The sequence below is a fragment of the Drosophila novamexicana genome, unplaced genomic scaffold (assembly GCF_003285875.2).
Source record: "Drosophila novamexicana strain 15010-1031.04,08,12 unplaced genomic scaffold, DnovRS2.1 tig00000308-arrow-arrow-pilon, whole genome shotgun sequence".
Lineage (NCBI taxonomy): Eukaryota > Metazoa > Arthropoda > Insecta > Diptera > Drosophilidae > Drosophila > Drosophila novamexicana.
This window is the reverse complement of record NW_020824799.1, coordinates 1,781,111-1,806,335: the sequence shown is the minus strand read 5'-3', so window position 1 is coordinate 1,806,335 and position 25,225 is coordinate 1,781,111. Positions and strand designations below refer to the sequence as shown.

The 25,225-nt window shown below is 41.1% G+C and overlaps 4 protein-coding genes across 4 annotated transcripts; 2 read left to right on the top strand and 2 right to left on the bottom strand.

Moving 5' to 3' along the window:
- Window positions 1–600: 600 nt before the first annotated feature.
- On the top strand, window positions 601–14,024 carry LOC115759656. The gene is made up of 4 exons (XM_030700645.1): window positions 601–661; window positions 4,614–4,672; window positions 13,577–13,688; window positions 13,756–14,024. The coding sequence occupies exons 1-4, from the start codon at window positions 601–603 to the stop codon at window positions 14,022–14,024; spliced, it is 501 nt and encodes a 166-aa protein (XP_030556505.1).
- On the bottom strand, window positions 10,686–11,092 carry LOC115759630. Its single transcript, XM_030700619.1, has 2 exons — window positions 11,032–11,092; window positions 10,686–10,965 (listed from the first exon to the last, which is right to left on the bottom strand). Exons 1-2 carry the CDS (start codon window positions 11,090–11,092, stop codon window positions 10,691–10,693), a joined length of 336 nt encoding a protein of 111 aa, XP_030556479.1. The 3' UTR covers window positions 10,686–10,690.
- Window positions 14,025–16,572: 2,548 nt separating the features above from the next.
- On the top strand, window positions 16,573–18,734 carry LOC115759655 (pro-resilin). Its single transcript, XM_030700644.1, has 2 exons — window positions 16,573–16,593; window positions 16,677–18,734. The coding sequence occupies exons 1-2, from the start codon at window positions 16,573–16,575 to the stop codon at window positions 18,732–18,734; spliced, it is 2,079 nt and encodes a 692-aa protein (XP_030556504.1).
- A 2,257-nt stretch (window positions 18,735–20,991) lies between these two features.
- Window positions 20,992–24,982, bottom strand: LOC115759511 (high-affinity choline transporter 1). The gene is made up of 6 exons (XM_030700454.1): window positions 24,800–24,982; window positions 24,631–24,738; window positions 23,986–24,570; window positions 23,601–23,922; window positions 23,268–23,540; window positions 20,992–23,206 (listed from the first exon to the last, which is right to left on the bottom strand). The coding sequence occupies exons 1-6, from the start codon at window positions 24,963–24,965 to the stop codon at window positions 22,831–22,833; spliced, it is 1,830 nt and encodes a 609-aa protein (XP_030556314.1). The 5' UTR covers window positions 24,966–24,982; the 3' UTR covers window positions 20,992–22,830.
- Between the last annotated feature and the right edge of the window lie 243 nt (window positions 24,983–25,225).

Below are 25,225 nucleotides of genomic sequence, written 5' to 3'. Positions count from 1 at the left end.
TTAAATACTCGTAACTATACCTTGCTCCCCCATTTATTCTTCTGGGCAGACTTGGTATTACACATTTTCCGTTTGATTCAATAACAAATTACTTATTAAAGAATCACATTATTTCGTTTGCTAGGCTTAGAACAAAATGTAATGGGCATTTGTAGAAGAAAACGGAATGAATTGTGGCCCATTATACAATTATTATATTTTATTCATAAACTGGTCACAACTAAAATAAAAGTCCAGCCAAGGCTAAGGTGGGCCATTTGGCCCTGGTGCATATCGAATGCGAGACTTGTATTTCATATTATTTATGTATGTAAATAACAATTACTTGGAAATCCGCCTAGCACAAGTTGAGCCAGCAAAGTGTTAAGTCCGTGAGAGACTTTACCCAGAATTGTGCTTAAAAATGGAGCTCCATTAAAATACATAAGTCCACAATCAGAGCGCAACTTCAAATTTTGGCCACGTAAAAGCAATTACGTGTGCGGAATCCAGCCAACACTATTTCCCTGTGAAAATTTGGAAAATATAGGAAAAACTTGCAATGTGCAGTGCGTTCCACAGACGATCGATAAGCGCAGCAGGACGGAGAAGGAGAAGGAGATGGGGGCGGATACGGAGCAACTGCCACGCCTACCGCCCGCTGGGCGCAAGGTAAATCAAGGTGTGCCTCAGCAGGTGTGCGTGTGCTGTTTAAATATAAAGCACACAGCCCGACTTTATACATAACCGTACATAAAGGCAAAATTATATGGCACAGACGTCGTCGCACTCGGCTCGGAAAGTGGTTGGAAACAAGGTTATTTTGCCCGCGGCCAAGACGCGTGGGCGTGGGACGCAGCATTGCCAAAAGCAGCCACTGAAAAAAACAACAACACACAAAATGTGCACAAGACACGCAACCAAACAACAACAACAACAACAGCAGCTCCTTTACTGCCCACAAAAGACCAAAAGCGAGCTATATATAACTCGAACTCGAAGCTGCAAAATACAGGAGGCAGGCGCAGGTTTCACACTCAAAGGAAATACGTTCTAGATTATATTAGAACAAAATGCAAAGAAAACACTGCATTGCTCTCTGTACTTAAAATGTTAACTATATTAATGCCAATCAAAACAATATTATTCTCAAATAAAGAAATCGTCATGTCTCCCAATTGTGGCTCTTTTACTCTACATTTTTACTTTACATAATGTTAAAAACTTTAAATAATTTTAAAGAAATTGTCATAAGATAAAAAATGTGTCTTAATTCTGTCTCTTTTGCTCGACATTTGTATTTTACATAATGCTAAAAGCTTAACAGCATGTTAAAAGCTTAACAGCATGTTAAAAGCATTAAAATTTCTAGAAGAGCTGCGGAGCATGTTAAAAGCTTAAGAGCATATTATCTTGGGTTTTCCGATTGATTTACAATCATTTTAAAATTATGTTAAGAGCTTAACATAATGTTAAAAACTTTACATTTGTAGTATAAATAGAAATATCTCTGTCTCTGGCAGCTTTGACGATCGATTTACACAGCACTTAAATTTAATGTAATTTTAATTCGCCGCTAATTATTTGGCTCTAAAGACTCCGTACAGCAATTAACCAAATGGGATGACATTTGATGAGCCACGCGCAGATAAACTCGTGGAATTAATCTTTTGTTTTAATGTGAGGAATGTGACACTTTTTATAAAACAAGTCAAGAATGAGCTGAGCAATAAAACTGTCAGGGCATAAGTGTGAAGCTTAAGTCTGTTTGCCTCGACAATTCTTGGTTATCAAACATGAATTAGCAAAAGAACATTTGGGCGAATACGCAAACGATATAAGTCTAATTTGCATTCCACAATGTTTATTTTCAATTATGAATTTATTTCATGGCAGTTGGCAGCCGCAGCGGACAAACAAAGCCGAGCCGAAGCTAATATACCCTTTATGAATATTTTAACTGAAAAAAATAGAGCCTGGCCTGGTGATGCTTTCCGGCCCTCGCATTCTTCCTGGGCTGTGCTGCTTCTTCCCTTTGCCACAGACTGTGAATTTTCACTCGGATCATATGGTCCGATATTATTGAGAATCTTTTAAGAGCTTGAAAAGAATAACCGCAGCACAAGGTATTCCAAAAGTATCACGAGATATCTATATAAAATAGATATCTTTAAAAAACTATATATAAAATCTATATATACCATTCGATAAAAAACATGTCAAAACGGGCAACTCCAGGTCTTATAAACTCCTAGCTAAAACCTTTTTGAATAAATTATAAAAAATTGATATAAAAAGAATTATAGAAATTGTAGATCTCTGCTATAATTTCTATAAATATTTATAATTTCTATTTTTAAAGAATATTAAATATTCTTATTTTAAGTCTCTAGCCAAAGATTATTAAGTACTTTCATTTCGAGTCTCTAGCTCAGTTAACTAGATTCTCTCAGCTCTTGGTCGTGATCTAATTTAAAGATCGCTTCACAGACGCTTTATATATTATATGTTCCGTATTAGCTGCATATTCCATGAGCTAGCCAATACTCCCTTCACTAGCATATTTTTGGGCAAGTACGCCTTTTCGTAATTAGATGGACGGGTTCTGGGCATCTGTTCGAACGTTGCCGAACCGTAAAACAGACTACACGACCAACCCCCACAAAGTGCCCAAACCCCACGCCCCCTGCCAGAAGCACACCACAACCACCACCAGTAAAAACAACAACAACAAGGAACAACAAAAGCAACACTTGTAAAATATCACGTTGTGGAACTGCCTTGGGCCTTGGGTCTTGGAACTGGGCTGAGTTGATGTGGCCAAGGTAAAAAACGCCTTCGCCTGCTCGTTATGCCTACAATCTATCGATTTTTATACCCATATGTGTGTGGGTGTGAGTGTATACACATACGATATATGGCCGATTGCCTGGGTTTAAAAATATAACTAACCCACACCTTGGTCGACTGGCTTAATTGGATTGCTCCAACCTGAACCTGAAACTGAAGCTGAAAACGTGTCTCGTACCTCAAAGTTGTGTTAAATTATTATTTCCATAAAATATTTGTGTACTGCTTCGGTTACGGCTTCATCTTCTTGTTGTTGTTGATCCTGTCGTACCCTGATATTGACAGCTGGATAGACAGCGGGTGGTCGTTGCCAGGAATCTCTGCCTGCTTCCTGCTTCCTGCTCCTGGAGCTGGGCTGAGAACCCCGAAGCGCCCCCCCAGAGTGCAACATTTGATAGCACCAGCAGCAAACTGCGCTCTGCAGTTGATTCCAAATGGGTTGACTTGATTTTGATGCCAAAAAATGACAGGTACTTTCAAATGGGGCACTCAAAATGTAATGTTTTGTCAAATTTCGTACACTCCGCTGAATTTCACGCTGCTTAAGGCCTGAAAAGTAAGGCCTAAAATCGGTTTTATTTCTATTTAAATACATTATATATATGTATATATATAATATAATATATAAACTAATTTTCCGTATACCCTGTACCAATTGAAGAGGCGTTTAAAGGGTATACTGCTTATGTGTAAATATGGGAGCTAAACATTTGATATTTATATATAAAATATTGATGCATTAAATTTGGTAAGCAAGTTATCATTAAGTACACAAATATGCAGATATACAGATATATACATATATATATATAGATATGCGTAAATATATATATTCATGCATTCGATTTCTTCTTGTGCCTTGTAAGGAACTCACATCAATTTCTTTTGGATTTGCAGCCACAATATATATCTTTATTCAGGTTATTCTAATGCCTAACTTTGGGCAAATCTCCCCATGATAGCAATGTGGATGATGCCCGTATCGTTGGCACCTGCAGCAAATAGAAGAAGATTACGCAAGAGTAACACGAGCTGTGGCTCGTTGGCATTTGTTACCTCGACAGGGGACAGAGGTGAAGGGTTAGATGGTAATTTGCGCTGGACTGGAATCGAGTTCCATCAGCGTTGTTCACATTTAGCCATAAAAACATTCAGTATATTAAGTTACAATTAATTGATTAAAGCTCCAGAACCCAGAGGACAATAAGCACTAATATTAAATGTCACATTAACTTATATTTATACTAACATTTTTGTGTATCTAAGCTGTATGGATGCACGAAGAAGGCCAAAGCAGAATATCTAATGCAATTTTACAACACTTAAAAGTCAATCAGCAGCTCCCTGTGCTTAAAACGTGGTCGCCTGGATACAGAATATATATAGGAATATATATATATATAGAAATATACAAGCTGCAGTGTTATGAAATTAGGGAAAAGGCAAAAGAGAATATCTAATGCAATTTTACAACACTTAAAAGTCAATGAGCAGCTCCCTGTGCTTAAAACGTGGTCGCTTGGATACAGAATATATATAGGAATATATATGTATATATATAGAAATATACAAGCTGCAGTTTTATGAAAGTAGGGAAAAGGCAAAAGAGAATATCTAATGCAATTTTACAACACTTAAATGTCAATGGGCAGCTCGTAATGCATAAAATGCGGACGATGCTGGGCATACAGTATTATAATAGAATCAGCGCAAACAGAATAATATCAATAAAATTAAAATAAATAAATTAAGCTAACGTCCGGCACAGCCAACCAAGTGACGAGCATGTGAGAGAGCAAGTGGAAGAAGAAGAGAACAGAACAAGCCAGCCAAGTGCGAGAGAGTGAGTGAGATGCAGAGAGATTAAAATCAAATAAGACAAAACAGACGAGCAATGCCAGGCCGAAAACGGAACAACAAATATCTATTGAGAAACTTCTGTATACATGTGTGTGTGTGTGTGTGTCGCACGAGTGGTGGAATTTTTAAGGCGCCCACCGGGAACATCGCCACCAAAATGGCCGCCGAAAGTGTTGAAGTGTGTAAGCGAGCAGAGAGAGAGAGGAGAAGCAGGAGGAGGAGAAGGAGAAGAAGGCGTGCTGGCGAAAATCGGCCACAAATCGCAGCAGAAGCGAGCAGGCGAGAGGTAAAGGGTAGCATAAAAAAAAAGGAACACTGCGATCAATAAGTTTTCGTACAAGTATTTTTGTCATGGCGACGACGACAACGATGACGCAGACAAAGCTGGCAAATTAATTGCGATTTGTCGTTGCCAACTACACACATGTACGTGTGGGTGTGCGTGCGTGTGTGTGTGTGTATTTATAGGTGCCTGTGTGCCAACAAATATGACAAGGCGACAAACACTTTGTTAAATGAAACTTGTGAACACGCAAAATGCGTGTCACCCTGTGCTTATCTCTTTGCGCTTGCATTTATATTGCTGTGCATGTGTGTGTGTATGTCGAATCGAAAACTGCAACTTTTGACATTTCGATGACCTTACTTAAGTTAACAACAAAAACAACAACAACAACTATCTGAAAATGTGTAACCTAAATTCTCAATACAGCATGTTCCATTTTCACTTTGTACCGTTTTGAAATTCATGTCCATTTTGAGGCTCTCTCTGCCCGCTGTGCCCCGCGCCCCGCGCCCCGTGCCCCTCTCTGGCGCTGACCGAGCAACTTTCTCGTTTCAGCTGCTGCTGCTGGCGCCTCCGACTACGCAGCCTGTCATTTCATTCAAACATGGCCGCGTGGGTGTGGCCTTGTCACCAATACTACAGCAACACACACACACACACACACATACACTCACTCACACACACAAGCAAACAACTTGACGAGCTGATATGTAGGCGGAGCTGTCTCTTCTAATCGTTGGCCTGTCAGAATGAATCGCCTTCCCGACGTAGGATATGCCAGCGGACTTCCAGGCCAAGTTCTCTGCACTTTCCAGCTGTTCATCAGCTGTTCAAAGCGGGGAAACTGTGGTGAAAGCTCGCCGAGCGGGCGAGCGGGCGGACGGGCGTCTACAATGGGCATTTGTAATGCACAAAACATTTGCTTCGTTTTTTCTTTTTTTTTAGAGCGCTTTTGGTAGTTGATGTAGATGCAGTTCCACTTTCTTTAGTAAGCCAGCTTTTTTCTTTGCGAGACAGTTTTTTTATAAGTTTCTGTATGGATAGGCGGAAAATGTAATTTTCTCAAGCCTAAACTTTTGCGGTTTTGAATTCATTTTAAAATAATGTACATTTATTTCATAACTATATTAAAGTTTGGAATTTATTTTAAAAATTTTAAATTTCCTTCACAAATATATTAAATATATATATTTACACATTTTTTAACTTTTGTATAAGGTAAAAAATGTCAAAAAGTTGATTTTAAAAAAGCTTTTAGCCTACCTTTTAATTTTAATTAATCCTGTGACATATCATGTCCATTAATTGGGGGTGGAAATGCTTTCTTAATACATATAAATTGCGCATACGCAGCATTTGCCAGACATGTGAATTATTTATTCGGATTTAAAAAAAAAAAAAACTAATGAATAATTTAAGTCTGGCAGATGAGATGCTCCCGAGTCTACAATTGATGTGGGAGGAAAGCTGAAAATTACGTCAGCAACGAACTTGAACGGAATTGAAGTTGGAAAGGTTGTTCATTTTCGAAGCTAACAAAGGTGGTCTGAACTTTGACCTATGCCAACTTCATATCTGAGTGCTTTATTCGGTAGATCGCCTTAGGGCCAATTTAAGAGCTCCGCATTTATTTGTCACTTTGATTAAAGGTCATTTGGCTTGTTGTTTTTGCCAACTGTCGGAGCACCTGTCTACTTGGTAGATTTATCATTTTTGCAACATGTCAGTTTGTCTTTTTTTGACTGACAGCCAGACCCACATTCATTAATTCATCTATATATACACACAGGACCCGCAACGATGTAATCAGCAAAGCCATCAGTCAAAAGCGCTGTACACATTTCTCATTGCCAATTGATTAATAAAGAACGATTTATTTTTTAATAATCGATATTCGTGAATCTTGTATCTTAACACAATAAATATTTACTAATATAGGGTCGAAAGGAGCAGACGTCTAAGGTTTTACTAGCCCTCTGCATTTTGGCCGACCCACTCGTTATACTTAGTGGAAAGTGGAAAAGGGTGTATTTGAATTTGCAAAATATTCATCTGGTTATTAGTTCCTCTTTCCTTTACCCGGTGAATCAATGGCAAACTCCTTTAAAGCTTGAGTTCACAACTTATTTGATAAAACCAAGCAAAGCCATGTAACAAAACAGATATCAATATTATAAAAATGGAAGAAGATGCCAAAATAATAAGTTAAACTCATACTGCGAATGGCATACAAAATACATATATATATAAACTAGCGGGAATAACCCAGCCTTGCCAGAGTTATGGGAGTGGGAAATTTTGGCCTATGTCTATATAGGATATTTGAGGGTAACAACCCCGTCATATCAACCAGGACAACCCATTTTATATATAGAGATGCAAATATATTTGTAATTGCGTACTCACCTGTAAATTCACTCGCTCGATGATTTTATCGTCATCAGTCAGTAGGCTTTTATATGAACACATTCCTGAAAGAACAGAAAAGCAAAGATATAATAGTTAAAACCTACTTGAATTAGTAAGAATTGCATAGTAGAGCGATATTTATTACATATTTAAATAGTTCCTATCATTAATACGTACCAGTTTTCAATGGCCTTCGCCAAAGCCAAAGCCACCGTGTCCTCAAAATTTCAAGCCGCCGCCTCCTCCTTTTGCTCAAGCCGCCGCTTATTCCTTTTCTTAAGTTACCGCATTCTCGATAGTTGAAGTCATCTCCTAAAATATTAAAGAAGAGGATCCTCCTCTATCGCTTAACTTGCCGCTGTCTCCTCCTTTGCTTATGCTGCCGTCTCCTTCCATACTAAAGCCGCCGCGTCCTCCTTAGTTGAAGCCGCCTCCTCTAATATTAGAGCTGCCGTCACCAGCTTAGTTGATGCCGCCTCCTCCTTAGATATTGAAGCACCGCCACCTCTGCTTAAAGTGAAGCCTGCGAGACTTACTTGAACTCATGAGAATCGCGTAGAAGGGACTTAGTTAAAAATACGCACATACATACATAAATGCATACATACATGCATACATACATACATGCATACATACATACATACATACATACATACATACATACATACATGCATACATGCATACATACATACATACATACATACATACATACGTACATACATACATACATACATACATACATACATACATACATACATACATACATACATGCATACATACATGCATACATACATGCATACATACATACATACATACATACATACATACATACATACATACATGCCTGCATGCATGCATACACATATTCAGAAAATTGCGAGATTTGCATGACAAATTGATCTAGAGGCAAAACCTTATAAATATCGCTTGAGTTTTGATGAGTTTCGACCAAGAATAATGTTGGCAAATTTATATTTTTTGGCACAAATTTAAATGCTTAACCAACGAACCTATTGCCAACTTTGATAACCTTGTTGTTGCGACAATGAAAGATGAATCGGCGAATGATTTTATGAATAAGATGCTCGATCGCATTTAAAAACAATTTTGAATCGTGTTGTGGGTTATTTAAGGAGAGCAGCACGACTTTGTATTTATACTTGTTAAAGTTGTACAAATTAAAATGGAAATGAAATGTTGCAGCTGAAGCTACAGATTGTGTTCGCAATTGTTTATCATTTGCACAATCGAGTCGAAAAATTAAGATGAATAGACGTCAACAAATAAAGCTGGCAATTATCAAGTAATTGCGAAAGATTTGTTTTTGTGCGGTAACGTAGCCCAGAAACAGATGGAGGCAGATGGAGAATAGCTGAAATCTTTCCTCTGTGGCAAGTTGTATTGTGTTGTGGCAAGTGCTTTGTTTCTAGGCCTATTGTCAGCTGCTACTGCTACTTATTTTGATGGGCCTTGTCAAGGCCATTTGCAACTTTCTTCAGGTGTAGACTAATTGGAGCGCAAAGCAAACATGACCAAAATTCATGATGATCAACACTTCAACAGCTTCGAGCCAGCGAGTGCACCTCTTGAGCTCAGCGCAGCGACAAGTTGTTTGCATTGCGGCAATATGATTTCTAACAAAAATTTATTGAAGTACTTTTCACTTTTAATGTGAGCGCGCAACTTTATCGGGGCCTTCGCTTCATCTATATATATACATATATATTTGAATACCCTTTCCGAGGGTATTACAGTTTTGTCGTGAAATGTGCAAAGCATACAAGGTTACAACTCTTGATCAGTCGATATATCTTTCCGTATGTCCGTGTGATCTCCCATTTTCCCTAAGCATTATGAAAAGGTTGGATCTGCAAGGGTATTAAATCTTCGGCGTGCGGTAGCTAGCCCTTCTTTCTCGTTTTCTTTATTTATTTGTTAGTTTTTACTTTTATTTGTAAACGAAAGGAAAATCAAGCGAACTGAAATGAACGATTTATATTTTGTTAAGCTCCAAATTGGAGCAGCGCTTGTCATCAGCCGGGCCTCGTGCGCTCTTCAAATGAATCTCTCCACAGACGTGTGGGCCATCCGAGTTGATTGATTGTAGCTGCTGCTGCTGCTGCTGCGTCAGCTTTGATTGCCAATCGCAGGTGTTAGATAACATTACAAGCGCAACAGAGACACGCACTGCCTAATTATCGTTTATCAGACATGCCCGCCATATCTAACCAAACACGAAAACACCAAAGTAATGTTCGCATTGCCATTGGCATAACTCGTCTAACGAACTACCTATATGCCATGCCACATAAATATTTCATTTTGATTTTAAGCCAAGCCATAGTCCGGTTCACACGGAAATCGGGCCACCTTTGAATGAAGCTATGTCTGTTTAAAATTTAGCAAGGGTGGGAAGGGAATTTTACTTGTAAAATTCGTCTGGAAACTTAACAGGCGGAATATGATTTGACATGACGTTTAATGTTTACTTTGCTTATACGACATTGACACTAATATATCAATAAAATAAACTTTAATTGTTATTTACTTATTAAAGCCGAAGCCAAAGGTGGTTCACACGAAAATCGGGCCAATTTTGATAAAGCTATGCTTAAATTTCAGATATAGAATCTAAATGTCAATGTATTTTCAAGCTACATTTAGTATGGACAAAGTTGTGGGAACTTTCGATCTAGGCAGGGCATTTACTAGGAATATACAAGTTTTTGTCAGTTTTGCACAAGATTTTTGAGAGAAAAACTAAATAGACCGGAATATATTATAAAGTGAGTCTTAGACCAAGTGGGTTTCGACAAATATATTTCATTTACAGGGAAATGATGTCCAAATGCCTGAGATATGGTTGGGCTTTGACTGGGTTAGTGTAATTTGAATTCTGAGAAAAGCACTTGCCAAAACTAAGAACAATTCAATATTGATTATATTGAATTTTCAGATAAAATAATTTACTTAATTTATTATATTCCAGTAGTTAGGCAACTTTTTGTTACCTTTTCTATAAGCATCTAGCGAACTGGCGAGCAGGTGTGGAGCGGAAGACGAGGGCATGTGAGGAGCATGCCAAAGTTTGGGCATATAATTAATTGATTTTTTAGACACCAAATGGAAGGTGAAACCCAGCTGACAAACTTACACACAGATGCCTGTCAAAACCAATCAAAAGTTGGCCAAAACTAATTGACAGCAGAAACCAAAAGAAGAGCAAATAAAATAAAGACACGTTGGGATTTTGTTTACTGTTCTCTGTGTTCTGCGTTTACGCCGGAATTTCAACGCAGACGCTGTTTATTTGGTATAAGGCTCAAGCCACTTCCACTCCTCCCAGACGACGCAATCCTGCTGTGGCTCCATGAAGGCATAGTTGTCCGGGCATTGGATATAGTCGGCCTTCTCCTGGCCCTCGGGGCAGACCCAGTAATGTGTCGGATCGGAGATGTCACGGAATTTGCGAGCATGATCCTCGACAATGGCGCAATTGGGCTCCGCATAGATGTCCTGGCCGTTGTAGGCGCTCGCAAGAGTTACCAGGATGCCCAGGAGCAGGCAGCTGAAGATCGTGGCTGCAAGAAATTAGCAAGAAATTAGATTTTTCCAATCGATTTTTCTCGACTTCTTCCAACTCGAACCTTGATGCATTTTGTTGCGTGACTCAATGGAAATGTTGCAATTGTCCACAAATTGGAGCATATTTATAGTATTCCGTAACCGGATTCTCTGGCCTGGGTTGGGTGCTTATCAGTTTTTGTCCAAATTGCACGCTCCACAAGCAAAAGCACTTTCTGCAAATTGGTTCGCCTTTCCAAGCTATTTTTGAAGCTCATCAAAGATAGAAGATGTCTCGCAGTTGGGCACAGGTGAGTTGTGGCTTGCGGCTTGTGCAATCTGCCCCCATTTTCCCTCGCCCCCCTCCACTCTCCCTCTCCCTACTTTCCAATAATTGGATTTTACTCAAAGCGTAGCCACTTAATCGATAATGAGCTGCCCCTGCCCCCATGCCCCTGCCCGTGCCCCGTCTTGAATTATCTTCGTCATCGTCTTTAACGAAATGCTCAAAACTGAGCCGCAGCATTTAACAAACTACATACAAAAGCGACTATACGCAACGCCAATTAACTGACCCAGAGGCTGTGGCTGTCTGCCAAAAAGTGTTGTCAACAGTCGCCACAAACAAACAAGCTGAATTTAATGGCTAAAAATTAGCTATAAATAGCTGCATAAAATTGTCAAGCTTGGATGAGTGCTTAAAGTCTGCATTATCTATCTAAGCATCCCGAAACTTTCTTATTAAAATGTTCAAAAAAATGTTTTTAAATAGCTCTCACTCTCTCTCTCTCTCCTCTCCCTCTCTCTCTCTCTCTCTCTCTCTCTCTCTCTCTATTTTTCGAAATAGCTAGTCAGTTTAAAAATAGCCAGAATTGCCAGCACTTTCTATAGCTTCCGGAAATAGCTATATTTAGCTAGGAAACAGCTGCGTAGCCAACACTCTCGCCAAGTCATTGTCTCAGCATCCCTCTCTCCCTCTCTCTCTCCACCCCTCTCTCTCTCTCTCTCTCTCTCTCTCTGTCGGTCTGTCTCTCTATTTCGCGCTGTCTTTGCCTCCAAGGCGCATCAGCAATTTGTGTAGGCAACCAATTCTCCGCCATGGGCACCTGCTGCTTGGCGACACCTGTCCGCTGCCCTCCGCCCCGCCCCTAAGCTTGCCCTACAGACGGTCGCAGAGTTCAATGCGGAAACTGTAATTACTTTTTAAGCATTTTGTAATAGATTTTTTGGCTTTTTGTTTTTGTCTTCATCAATGTGTTAGCTGTAAACTGTTTTTTTTTTTTTTTTTGGGTATTTTATTTCGTTTTTTTTATTTTTTTTGGCTCTGGTTGATTTCGTGATATTTTTTGCATCCACACTTAAGCATTTATGTTGGTCAAGTGTTTGGCCCGAAACGCTTTAGGGGGGTCAGCCACAAAAAAAAAAACGATGAACAGTTAACAAAAGATAAATATATAATTTGCAAATCCAGAAAAACGAAAATATGTACAAATTAACGTTGATGTTTGTTTTGCAATTTAAATGAATTCACATTACAGCATGATAATGATTTTATACTTAATATGTTCACCTTTCATTGTTAAATATTTCATTTCGTTTATGTTGAATTTGGCTTTGTTTAGCCTGGCGCTATGCTAATGGAATCGTGTCTGCCGAGCCAATCAATGGCCATCTGGCCGCATTGAATGCCTCGTCAATCACAAAAGAGTTGCAGGAATTTTTATTAGAATTTCATTGTGCCCATAATAAATTAAATAACAGCTAATTGACGTAAGCTGCAACAGATACCAAGAATAAATATATATATTCGAACTATAGCTAAGGTATTCATGTATAATATATAATAGGATATATAAAGAGCAAAGCATAACACACTTTGCCTGACGCTTATAATTCCCAACCAATTAAAGGATTGAATAGCATACAAAACATTTACAATTCTACCGTCAAGAGCTTTTGATATCAGCGGAAGATTCATGTAGAAGATAAACAGAAAATCTGTTAAAATCTGTTTTTTTTTTTTTGCTTATTATTTATATAAAATATAATTAATATTGACCTCGAGCCGGACAGCTTAATATTGGCAAACCAATTTGCAATTAATTAAATATTTGGTATACGCATTTTGTTTTTTTTACTGAATATCTACTCGCAAAATAAATTATTAATTGCAATTGAATTAATTAAAAGCTGCAGGTAAATTTTATTTTTTTTCTTTTATCTCGCTTTAATAAAGTTTTTAATCACAAATAATTTAAATAATTTCTGTGGCTTAACTTTTTCTCACAATCTGTACATCGAATGTTAAAAAAGTTGAGATTCCTACAACAAAATAAGTTGAACTATTCGTTAATTAATTAATTGAATTATTTAATGTGTCTGAGCTTTTATCTCTTTTTGCCAATTGAAACATATAAATAGTTTGGAATAAATGTCAATACTTGTTGCGAGGCTTTCTCTTTCGTCTATTTCTTTTTGTATCAGCTTTATCAGTAGCGAGAAAAAAGCATTAATTACTTGAGTAACTAAATTGTCCTAGCTGGTTGGCACTTATCAATCTTATCAATATCTTGTCCAGATCGTAATCAACGGATGCGCTTGTTTTCAATTTTGTTTTCACTTTTCTAGGTTTTTTATTTAATTTTTTTACCGGCAGCTGGAGAAGCATATAAATGTCGTTCTCTCGCCAGGCAAGAGCACACACCTGACAAAAAACTTTCACAGCTAACAATGAAAGCCGGTAAGTATTATTATATGGCCAAAAAATATCTCTCAGATATTCTTTATAACAAAATTCCAATTTACAGTCTTTGTACTTTGCGCCGTTTTGGCCGTTGTTGTTGTTGCTGTAAATGGCGATGCTGGTCGCTCGGCCTGCAAGGATGAGTCGGAGATTGGGCAAACGTATCCGCATCACTTCGATCCGGCCAAGTACTGGCTGTGTGAGACACTGGACAAGCCGGCCACCGAGGTGGACTGCCCACACGGATTGGCCTATATGCATCTGCTCAAGGAGTGCATACCCTGGGCCAGTTACATCTGGAAGAAGCCCGAGATGCCCCCGACGGTTGCCTAATCCCTGGCAGGCAGACTACAGCATCATCTTAACATTGACACAATAAACAATTGAAAAATGCAAATGAATGTGTTTTCAATGTGGCGCCCCAGGCGTATACGCAATTCGCACATCGAGCATACGCACCGTGCTCGCAATTATACAATTTTTTGGCAATTGTTTATTGATGCCGCCTCTGAACTTGCCCCTAGAGTCAAGTTTCTGTGAAGTCGGTTTTTATCAATGCAAAAACCACAAAAGCTCGAGCGGCCACTTTCCGAATGATGCCCCTGGCTTTGCGCCTTTAGTTGTTGCTGTTGCAATACCCTTTATTTATTGTATATGGGTAAAGTGGGGTATATTGTATTTGTGCTAAATTGTGTGACAGGCAGCTGATATATCTCTTTTATCTCTTGAGCATATTTTAGAAATTTTTCGATTCAATCTATTTATATAGATAAGTACCGATTTGCGGCATTTATTTTTTGAGCATATCTCAGAGATTTTTCGATCTTATCTATAAAGATCGACAATTATCGATTTTCGACATTTATTTTCTGAGCATTTTTATTTCCCAGAACATGGGGCTAAGCAGATGTATGAATAGTTAATCACGGCAGCCCACGCCTAGCCACAGGGTATTGCCTAGTCTCTCAGCCACGACCAGCGCCGTTTTATTTGTTGCTGGCTGCTGCTGCTGCTGTTGTGGCATGTTGAATGTAGATGCTGGCTGAGTGATTCGGCTTTGAAGAGTGCATTTGGTGTTACATAAAATACGAAATTGAAAACATGTTGGCGCTCATTGTGTTTGTCTCGAAGCTTTATTTTTCGGCTTTGGCCGCGACGCTGGCGGCTTTTGCCTCTGCTCAGTTATGATGTTCGTTCAGCTTGGCTGGGACGCCAAACGGTTTTCGTATAAAAGTGCATGCGCCGCACCAGACCACAGAGTAGTTTGCATTCGGTTTTCGGCAGAGCAGCAGCAAAAACCATCTTCAGCAACAAAACCAAATTAATCTTCTGTTGCCTTTAATCGGTTAGTGTGCACATCGCGAAGGATAAAAGTTATTAAAGTGTCTTCAAAAGTGTATTCAAAAGTTAATCGAAAGTTAACCGAAGAGCCAAAAGCTTAACTAAGCTAAGCGCATGCTTAACATCAATTTTACAGCCTGGATTTTGTAACCAACTACGGGCTAAGCTTTTCAGAATCCTATAAAGCAGTATTTAGCTAGTTAGTTTGCAATATTTCATCACAATTTGACGCCCTCTGGCGTTGGCATTTAACATTCATATTTACAATGCATGTTAGCCGAGCTTGATAAGCCAAGAGCTTAAATGAGCTAAGCGCATGTTTAACAGCAAGTTAACAGCCTGTTTTTAAGAATCATATTAGACGGTATTTATTGATTACAACTTATGAATAATTTGCAATATTTCAATACACAACTTGACATTTAACATAAACAATTACAATGCATGTTGCCATGTCAAGTTTAACACCAGGCACAGTTTTACAGCCTGGATTTTGGAGCAACTATGGCTTCAGGTTTTAGGAATCGGATTAATCAATAAGTACATTGATTACCACTTACAATGCATGTTAGCCGCTGCCAAGAACATTACTAAAGTTACTATACGCATGCTTAGCATCAAGTTTACAGCCTGGATTTTAGACCAAGTATTTCTTCAGCTTTTAGGAATCCGTTTAAGCAATATTTATTGATTACAAAAGTTGTTCAATAACAAAAAGTTTGCTTGCAATATTTCAACGCACAGCTTGACATTTAACATGAGCATTTACAATGCATGTTAGTTGCTGCCATGAGCCTTACATAATGCCAAATTAGAAATGTTGGCACATAAAAGAAAAATATGTGTTATTGCCACAGTGAGCGGGTCAAAGCTGTCAGCACTTAAGTTGGGCTTGAAAAATAATTACAATTTGCTTTTGCAGTTTTTTGCAATAAAAAGACAAAGCGTCAACTGATGAGCAAAGACAACAACAACAACAACAACAACAGAGACAACAATTGAAAGTGAACATTGGCATAATTGGCAAGAGCTCTGCAGGAAAAATGATTGTCGAGCGTTTGGATTAGGAGCTGCAGCTGCAGTCAAAGTTGATGCCAAGTCATAAAATCCATGAATGCGCCCACACGCTCGACTCAAAAGCTTTTACGAGAAAAGCCCTTTATTCAATAAAGGAAAAGTTTCACTTCGTGTGTGATTTTCTTCTTTTTTTTTGTGCTCAAAGCAAAAGTGAATTATGTAAAAGCGAAGCGAAGATTTGGGGGCCAAGCGATGCGCAGCCGGAGTTCTGGGCTCTGGGCCAAGATTGATGAGCCGCTGATTGAGGCCCCTTGACCCCTGACCCCTGACGAGCCTCATTTTTCGGTCAATAGCCATAATGCGTATGAGAAAAGAAAACTAAAACAAATTATAAAAAAATAGATAAATAACTTATGCAACATTTAGCTTCATTTATTACTTCGACTTGCGACTCGGCCATTTACTTTCTTTCGCACTCTGTTTTTTTTTTTGCAGCCTGGCCAATTCGCAGACCCAAGCCAAGATGAGCTCGTCGTTCGCCGTGGTAAGCCATGGCTCATTTGTCGGCTTGGCACAGAAAACTAATTTCCTCATTTTCGCAACGCTTTTCTTTGTATTTCGCTTTAGCATTTTGGCGTAGTTGCCATCGCCTTCCTCCTGCTTGTCGATGTGTCCGCGGAGCCGCCGCTGAACAATGCGTACCTGCCGCCTTCCTCCGGCGGCGGCGGACGACCCTCGTCCAAGTATGGCGCACCGCCGGCCAGCTCTTACTTGCCGCCCGCCTCGGGCCCGGCGCCGTCTTTTAATCCGCGTCCAGCTCCGTCCAGCAGCTACTCGGCACCCGGCCCCGGCTCCTCCTCGGGTGGTCCGTATCCCGCGCCCGCACACAGGCCCTCCAGCTCGTATGGACCACCTGCCAGCTCGTATGGACCACCTGCTCGTCCCGCTCCACCCCCATCCTCTAGCTATGGCGCGCCGCCCAGTCGTCCCAGCCAATCCTACGGACCGCCCAGGAAACAACAATCGCGTCGTCCCTCGAGCAGCTACGGTCCGCCGAAATCTTCGCCGCCGTCGCAAAGCTACGGAGCACCCGCACCCCCAGCTCCACCCTCGTCCAGGTACGGTCCACCCAAGCAGGCTCCCCCATCCAGCAGCTATGGCACGCCAGCTCGTCCCTCCTCCAGCTATGGTGCTCCAAGCGTGAGCAGCTTCCTGCCGTCACCCTCGGCGCCTGCGACCAACTACGGCGCTCCCTCCAAGACGCAGACCCTGGGCAGCAGCGGCTACACCTCCGGCCCAGCCGCCCCGGCGCCACCCTCCTCATCATACGGCGCTCCTTCCAGCTCGAGCTCCTTCCATCCGATTTCGCCGCCATCTTCCAGCTATGGTGCACCTTCCTCGTCCTACTCCGCACCGAGCCCGGGCGCCAGCAGCGGTGGATCCTATCCGGCAGCCCCTTCCAGTTCATATGGTGCACCCAGCTCTGGCCCATCCAGCTCCTACTCTGCTCCTAGCCCAGGATCAAGCAGCGGTGGACCTTATCCAGCTGCTCCTTCGAGCTCTTATGGCGCACCCAGCTCTGGTCCCTCCAGCTCGTACTCCGCACCCAGCCCAAGTGCGAACAGCGGTGGATCGTATGCTTCGTCACCCTCCAGCTCCTACTCGGCTCCCAGCTCGGGATCAGGTGGACCCTATCCCGCAGCACCTTCCAGTTCGTATGGTGCACCAAGCTCTGCCCCATCCAGCTCCTACTCGGCTCCGGCTCCCTCTAACTCATACCTGGCACCCAGCTCGGGCGCCAGCAGTGGTGGCTCCTATGCCTCCGCCCCATCCAGCTCCTACTCGGCTCCTAGCTCGGGATCGAGCAGCGGAGGACCCTATCCATCTGCTCCTTCCAGCTCATATGGTGCTCCATCCAGCTCCTACTCTGCACCGAGTCCCGGAGCCAGCAGTGGTGGTCCCTATCCTGCCGCACCCTCCAGCTCGTATGGAGCGCCAAGCTCTGCTCCATCGGGTGGATACTCAGCCCCTTCAGCGCCATCCAGCTCCTACTCTGCACCAAGCCTCGGCTCTAGCAGCGGTGGATCCTACCCTTCAGCTCCCTCTAATTCATATGGTGCACCGAAACCTCCTTCAAGCTCCTACTCGGCTCCTAGCTCAGGATCAAGCAGTGGTGGACCTTATCCATCTGCTCCTTCCAGCTCATATGGAGCTCCATCCAGCTCGTACTCTGCACCAAGCCCTGGAGCAAGTAGTGGAGGACCCTATCCTGCTGCACCCTCCAGCTCATATGGAGCACCGGCTCCCTCCAGCTCTTATTCCGCACCCAGTGCAGGTGGAAGCAGCGGTGGACCTTATCCGGCGGCCCCCTCCAGCACATATGGTGCACCATCTTCCGGCGGCTTTAGCTCTCATGGCGGATCATCTTTCGGCTCCAGCTCTTCATCATCCTCCTCATCATCCAGCTACTCCACGGGCCCCTCCTCCTCCTATAATGCACCCGCAGCAGCTCCCTCCAGCAGCTATGGCGCGCCCAATGGCGATAGCATTCCCAGCGGTCCCGCCTCCTCTTACGGCGCACCCGCCCAAGACTCCGGCTACGCCTACTCGGCGCCCAGCCAGGTGCCAGAGACCATACAGCAGGGCTACAGCTCCAACGGCGGCTACACCTACCGCAAGAAGTGAGACGGGAGTCGGAGAGTCGGGTAAAATATTCGATCCAGTGCCTTAGAATGCTCGTGCCCACATCCACAGTCTCCCAATCCGTCCCAGCTGCATTTCATCCCAATTCATCCGCTGCTCCAGAAAAAAAAAAAACTAAACCTCAATTGTAAATTATTCGCATCTTGAGAGAATCTCGACCCCGCTGTACGACCCCAATATTAGTTGTAACATGCGTTAGACATAATACTTATCGATTGTTTAATAAAGAAGAAGAGACAATTATTTCTAAAAAAAATAACAAAATGTTTAAATGGGCAAAAAAGGGGCAGAGTATGCAACAGGTGGAAAAAGGTGTCTCCGATCCCATGAAGTTTATCTGGGAGACTTTTTAGAAAGTATTGAAATCGATAACTATCGATTTACGGATACTTTCCCTTAAGCATACATCAACATTTAAAAAAGCACTTCACAGATTAAGAATATTTTATATACCTTAATACCTTCCCCTTTCCACAAGCTGCATATAGGATATATTTCCTCGAAATCGATAAATATCGATATGCAGCTACGTGTTTTTAATATTCTTAAATTCTAAGTTTTGTTAAGAATACATCAAAGCTAAATACCTTCGCCTTTCCACAAGCTGGATATAGGGTATTTTCTAGTCGTACTCCTGTTATTTGACCTGTTGGAACGCCACTTCTTCAGTGAGATCTCGCGATTACTTCCTCTCACTTCCTCTCATGACATTCATGAAATTCTTCCGCCCTGCTAATTGGCAGCAAACAGTCAGCCGAATGACAGTTGAAGGCTTTGGCGATTACTATGCAAATATCTTGAAAAATACCGGATATTTAGCTGCCAGCAACATGTGCAGCACAGAGACAGCAGCAGCAACATCCACGACAGCAGCAACAACATCAATTAGAGGGCAATTCTTGTGCGACGCCAGATATGAACTTGTGATGAGGCGGCCCGCAGTAACTTGTTGCGGCTTGTATCTAATTAAGAGTAGAAGTTAATTGCACAAGTGCAGCAGCATAATGAGCCCAACTTAAAATAGTTAATGTTACACGACTAAGACTTAGCTGGGGCACCTTTCGGCTGTCTTAAAAATAAACTTAAATAAAATAATGAATTCTAGATGAGAGATATTTTTACTATTTTTCAGTTGATGATTGCAAAAGGAAAAAATATTTATAATAAATATAAAAATAAATGAATAAATAATTAAATAAATAAATGAATAAATATATGCATAAATATATAAATAAGTACAATAATAAATAAATAAATAAATAAGTAAATAAATAAGCTAGAGCCAGAAATTTCTAACTAATTCACTTTAATTTTACAGCTTTTGAGCAATTAAATTGGAAACAAAAAATAAAATTTTTAAAAATAATCTCAAATATTTGATTTTAAAAATTCCAAAAAAATAAAATTGTCTTTAGCGCGATTTGAAGTCTGTACACGTTAAAGCAAACCGCTAAAAATTAAGTCAACTTCTTATTTAATTTAAAATTTAAAATTTAAAAATAAAAATAAAAAATTAATAAAATTGTGACCAGAGCGATCTGAAGTTTGTGAACTATAAAACAAACCGCTTAAAATGAAGTCAACTTCTTATTTAATTTAAAATTTAAAAATAAAAATAAAAAAAATAAATAAAGTTGTGACTAGAGCGATCTGAAGTTTGTGAACTTTAAAGCAGAACGTCTTAAATGAAGTTAACTTCTTAATTTAATTTAAAATTTAAAAAAAGTAAAGTAATTTAACTAAACCAACGTTTTTTTTCCCGTGTACCTTGGTGAATTAGTAAACTAATTAACTTCTAAGAGCTACAATATACTTCACATAGGCCGACATCTGCTCCAGCGTCAGATGATCTTCTCTCTGTGATCTTCTGCTGCTGCTTCGGTAGCTTGGGTCCAATTGCCATTTGCTATTTAACTTGGATGCGGCTGCTTCCCCCAGCTTCCATCAGCTTCCCGCGCAGCTCGCCAACTACTGGAAACTGCATTTTTATGATGGGAAATTTCCGCTTACGATAATAGAGTTCCATTGTTTTAAATTTGTCATTAGGCAGCTTTTGTTTGTTGTTTGTTGTTTTTGTTGTTATTGCATAACCTGAGATTACATGTAAATAAATAAATACGGTTAACTTGCGAAATAGAATAAATAATTACACGGCATTTGCATCAACAGAGAAACCATTTTAATATATATATATATATTTGTTTATTAAATACGTTTTTTTATTCCCTCGTTTATTTTTTTTTTAATTTTCCTTTTGCTATGCTTTTAACATTGATATGTATCTCGTTTTTTTTCGGTATAATTTGATCGTATATATATATATATATTTTTTTTTTTGTATATCGTAAAGTCGCTCGTAATATATCGTAACATAATTGTAATATGCCGCTAATGGGTATCTATGTATACATCAATTAATTAGACAACAATAATGGGTGAACGTGAAATGTCCGACGGCACTGATACCCTATAATTGCCATATTAATTAGTTGGTTAGTTCAATTCATTGCTCATCCCGTAATATCGTAATACATAACATAGTTGGTGGTTTTGTTGTTGTTGTTAGTAATTTGCTTAAACAATTGCAATTAAGTTACTTTTTCCTATATATACAAAAAGGTGAGTTAACTTCAAACTTAAACACTGGCAAATTCCGCAGTTCCATTAACCATGGCTAAAGAGTTGCACAAACAATTTTGCATAAGTATTAGCTACGAGCTTTGACTAAGTATTTAGCAAGAGCTACACACTCTCAGATAATAGGCAAAAAACCAAGAGACAAATAACAATTAACAGCAGGTAACAACAGCAAGAACAGATATATAGTATATATAGTATGCCATATCTTTGGACTCTCTTTTTTTTACTTTATCAATTTTCTCATATAAAGTTCAATCAAAAAGCAGTCAACATTTAAGTACTTAAACATTATCAAGTTTTTTATATAACACATATATTATATAGTATTAGATATATTAAATCTGTTCCAAGTTTAACAAACGAGCCGGTAGAATTGATAAGAAAATAAGAAAATTTTATGAAAATTGGCAAATTGGAAACAAATGTGGAGTATCTTTAAATGGGTTTGTATTCCAATTGCAAATATCTGGGTATAAACTTTCTAAATTCAATTGCCTTCTCTATATATTATATAGTTTTATATATATTTTATAAACATGTGTATGTATATGGTAATTGTAGGTACTATGAGGCAACATCTCGAATATGTTTGGGTTTTTTTTGGGGGTTGGGGAGGATATATTTTGCTCTTTGAGAGCAGCTAAAAATCGTTTGCTTTATATTCCTTATATTCTTCAGTTGCATAGTTGATATGTATTCGTTATTTATTGCACTTCAATCGAATATTTCTTTCAATTCTTTCTGTACGTTTAGTCAGCTTTGATTCATTTTCTGTTGCTTCGTGGAAGGACACATGATTCACATTATATGCATCTAAATTTCATAGAATCAATAAAATTGCCAAACTTGTTCAACTACATCAAATGACACAAACAACACAAACGTGACAGAATAAAATGTATATTATATATAGTTATATATACTAATTATAGGTATATTATTCGCTCTTCTTCTTTAAACTCTATTGAATAATACGTATTTTGAATGCATTTCTCGCGCAAAATGGGGGAAATGCATTTGATATGTTTTCAGTTGCTTTCAGTTTTTCATTGATATGTTTTTATCGATTTCACGTTTATCGATCAGTTTATCGCTATATATAACATTTATACATTTGGTTATGCGTCAATTGAAGTATATGTATTCCATTTACTCTATGCAAAGCCTCCTAAATTAAAAATTATTATTAAAATAAATTTATTAAATAAAATAAAGGAACGTAAAAAAAGCCTCTACAAAACACTATGTTAAAACTTTGGCAACATAATTATAAACTTTAAACGCAACATTCTGCACTATATACCTGAGCACTTGTGTGTTTAACGTACATCATATATGCATCATATACATCATACGTGATGTAAAAAAAGAAAAAGAAGCCCAACTCAAACATAAATTGTAGTAACTTTTCGGCGCACTAAAATCAGGCGGACCCCGCTCAGAAGACCGTATTGTCCTGTTCCGGCGTGGGCATGGCCATGCCCTGACATTGACCGCCGCCTCCGCCAGCCTTGCCTGTGGCCGAGTCGAGCATCTTTTGCACCTGCGACTGGGCCGTCTGCTGATTGAGGCGCCTCGCCTCGGCCACGGGCAAGTCGTCATCGGACTCTAGGGCCGGATTGATGCGTCCGTTGCGCTCATCCTTGCCGGCCATGGTGGCGGCGCCGTAGGAGCGCGCCAGGGGGCCTGCCATGACGGACAGCTGCTCCCCGGACTCGGCCGGATCGCCCACGCGCTGCACATCCTCCGGTATGTTGACCACGCAGCGGAAATAGTCATAGCTGGGCGGCAGTTTGCCGGACTCGAACATCATTCTGCCGCGGGGGAGACGGTTTACATTGGATAATTGGGTTAAGACCCGGGGGGAATACTCACTTTGTCCACCAGGAGACAAAGACCAGCGTGATCAGGCTGATCAGCATGGCCATGGTGCGGAAGGGAAACAGCTGTGTGTTCGTCTCCACATCGTAGCCCGGATAGTGTATAAGGGCGGGCAGGCCCAGGATGGACTCTCCGCCGGACAGTCGGATGAACAGGGCTATAATATAGGCCGCCAGGCTGCCGTAGGTATTGCAATGCTTCTTGAAGTGGACGACCATCAGCAGCTGCGGAAACAAAATGACGTAGACCAGATCGGAGCACATGGACCTGCAGAAAGAAGGTCTTTAAGCAGCTGAGCTGTCAATCGGGATTGGGCTAAGCAATTACCAGAGTCCGTAAATGGAGGGTATGGTCAGGGCCATAATGGTGGCCAGTATGCCGACGATGACGATGGCAACGCGCATTACCCAAATGATTTCCATTTCGGATGCCTTCTGGCGGAATATCAGCTTGTAAACATTCCGTGCGAACATGGACGCGGCGGACAGCACGGAGGAGTCAGCCGAGGACATGACCGCGGCGGAGACGGCGCCCAAGCCAAAGAAGGAGACGAAATCGGGCGTCAGATATTGCAGCACCATGGGCAAGATCATGCTGGTCTCGTCCACGGTCAAGGGGTACGGACCCGTGTACTCCGTCTCGTTCCAAGCTGGCAAGAGAATACAAAAGTTAGCCAAGACTTAGCTGGGAATCAGTTGGGCGTGGCACTTACGGGTCGCCTTGGCTATGGCGCCGATGAGCACGGGTGGAATGGCCATCAGGATGCAGCCGGCGGCGGCCACGTACGACAACAGCTGGGCCCGGCCCGCCGTCTTGCTGGAGAGCACGCGCTGAAAGTACACCTGCCAGGGTATGCCGCCAAAGATCAGGAGCAGCCCGTAGTCGATGTAGAACCAGCGCATCTTGGGCTCCACGTGACCAATCCAGTCCACCTCCATGTCGCTTAGGCTGCGCACATGCTCATTAGTCCACGCGAACGGTATGCACATCCATAGCCCGATAAAGATGCAGAACAGCTGGATGACATCCGTGTAGGCCACCGAGTAGAGGCCGCCGAAGAGCGTATAGAATATGGCAATGCCCGAGGACAGAATGACCGAGGTGCGATGATCCATGTCTATGATGACGGACAAGGTGGCGCCCAGTGCAGCCAGAATCCCAGCTGCCCAAAATACCTCGCCACAAAGCGCAGGCAGAAACAAGAGGCCTCCCATGCGCTCACCAAAGGAATCCTGGAGAGGATCCAGCATCGTTATATAGCCCTGCTTGCGCATGGGATTGGCAAAGAAGATGCCACCTGAAAGAGGGAATATATAAAAACTATCTATCTATATAGAAGAGGAGTATGGAATCTTACCAAAGACCAGGCTGAGCGCATAGCCGAACGGCGCCTGGCACCAGACCAGGCCCGAGGTGTATATCGCTTCCGCCGTGCCGTTTATGTAGCCGCCGCCCACCCAAGTAGCTAGGAATAGTTAGTTATACGGATTGTCATAGTCAGGGATTCATAGCTGCATCCTACTCACCTGTCATGGTGAAGATGCCCACAAAGAGTCCAATGGAGCGACCCGCCAGCATGACCTCCTCTTCGGAATCATTGCCCGCCTGCTTTTTGCGGCCAGCCCAAATGCCCACGACCAGGATGAGCGCATAAAAGAGTATAATGCTCGCGACGCCGGCTATGTTGATCATCTTGTTGCGTTTAGGAGGATTTCTGTCCTGTCCTTCTGCTTGTTAATTAATAGAGGTCTGACCTTTCAGCTGCGGGTTGCAAGGGGAGAGGGGAGTCAGGATTGACCTAGAGCATAATTATAAATAGTTGAGCATGCGCTCAGATTGCACTTAATATAACCTAGCAGAGGGTATATGCGCAGGGTATATGCAACGCACACAAGAATACAGCTCCAGCTTGAACTAATCTCTCAGTTTCGTAGCTAACTACATAAATACAA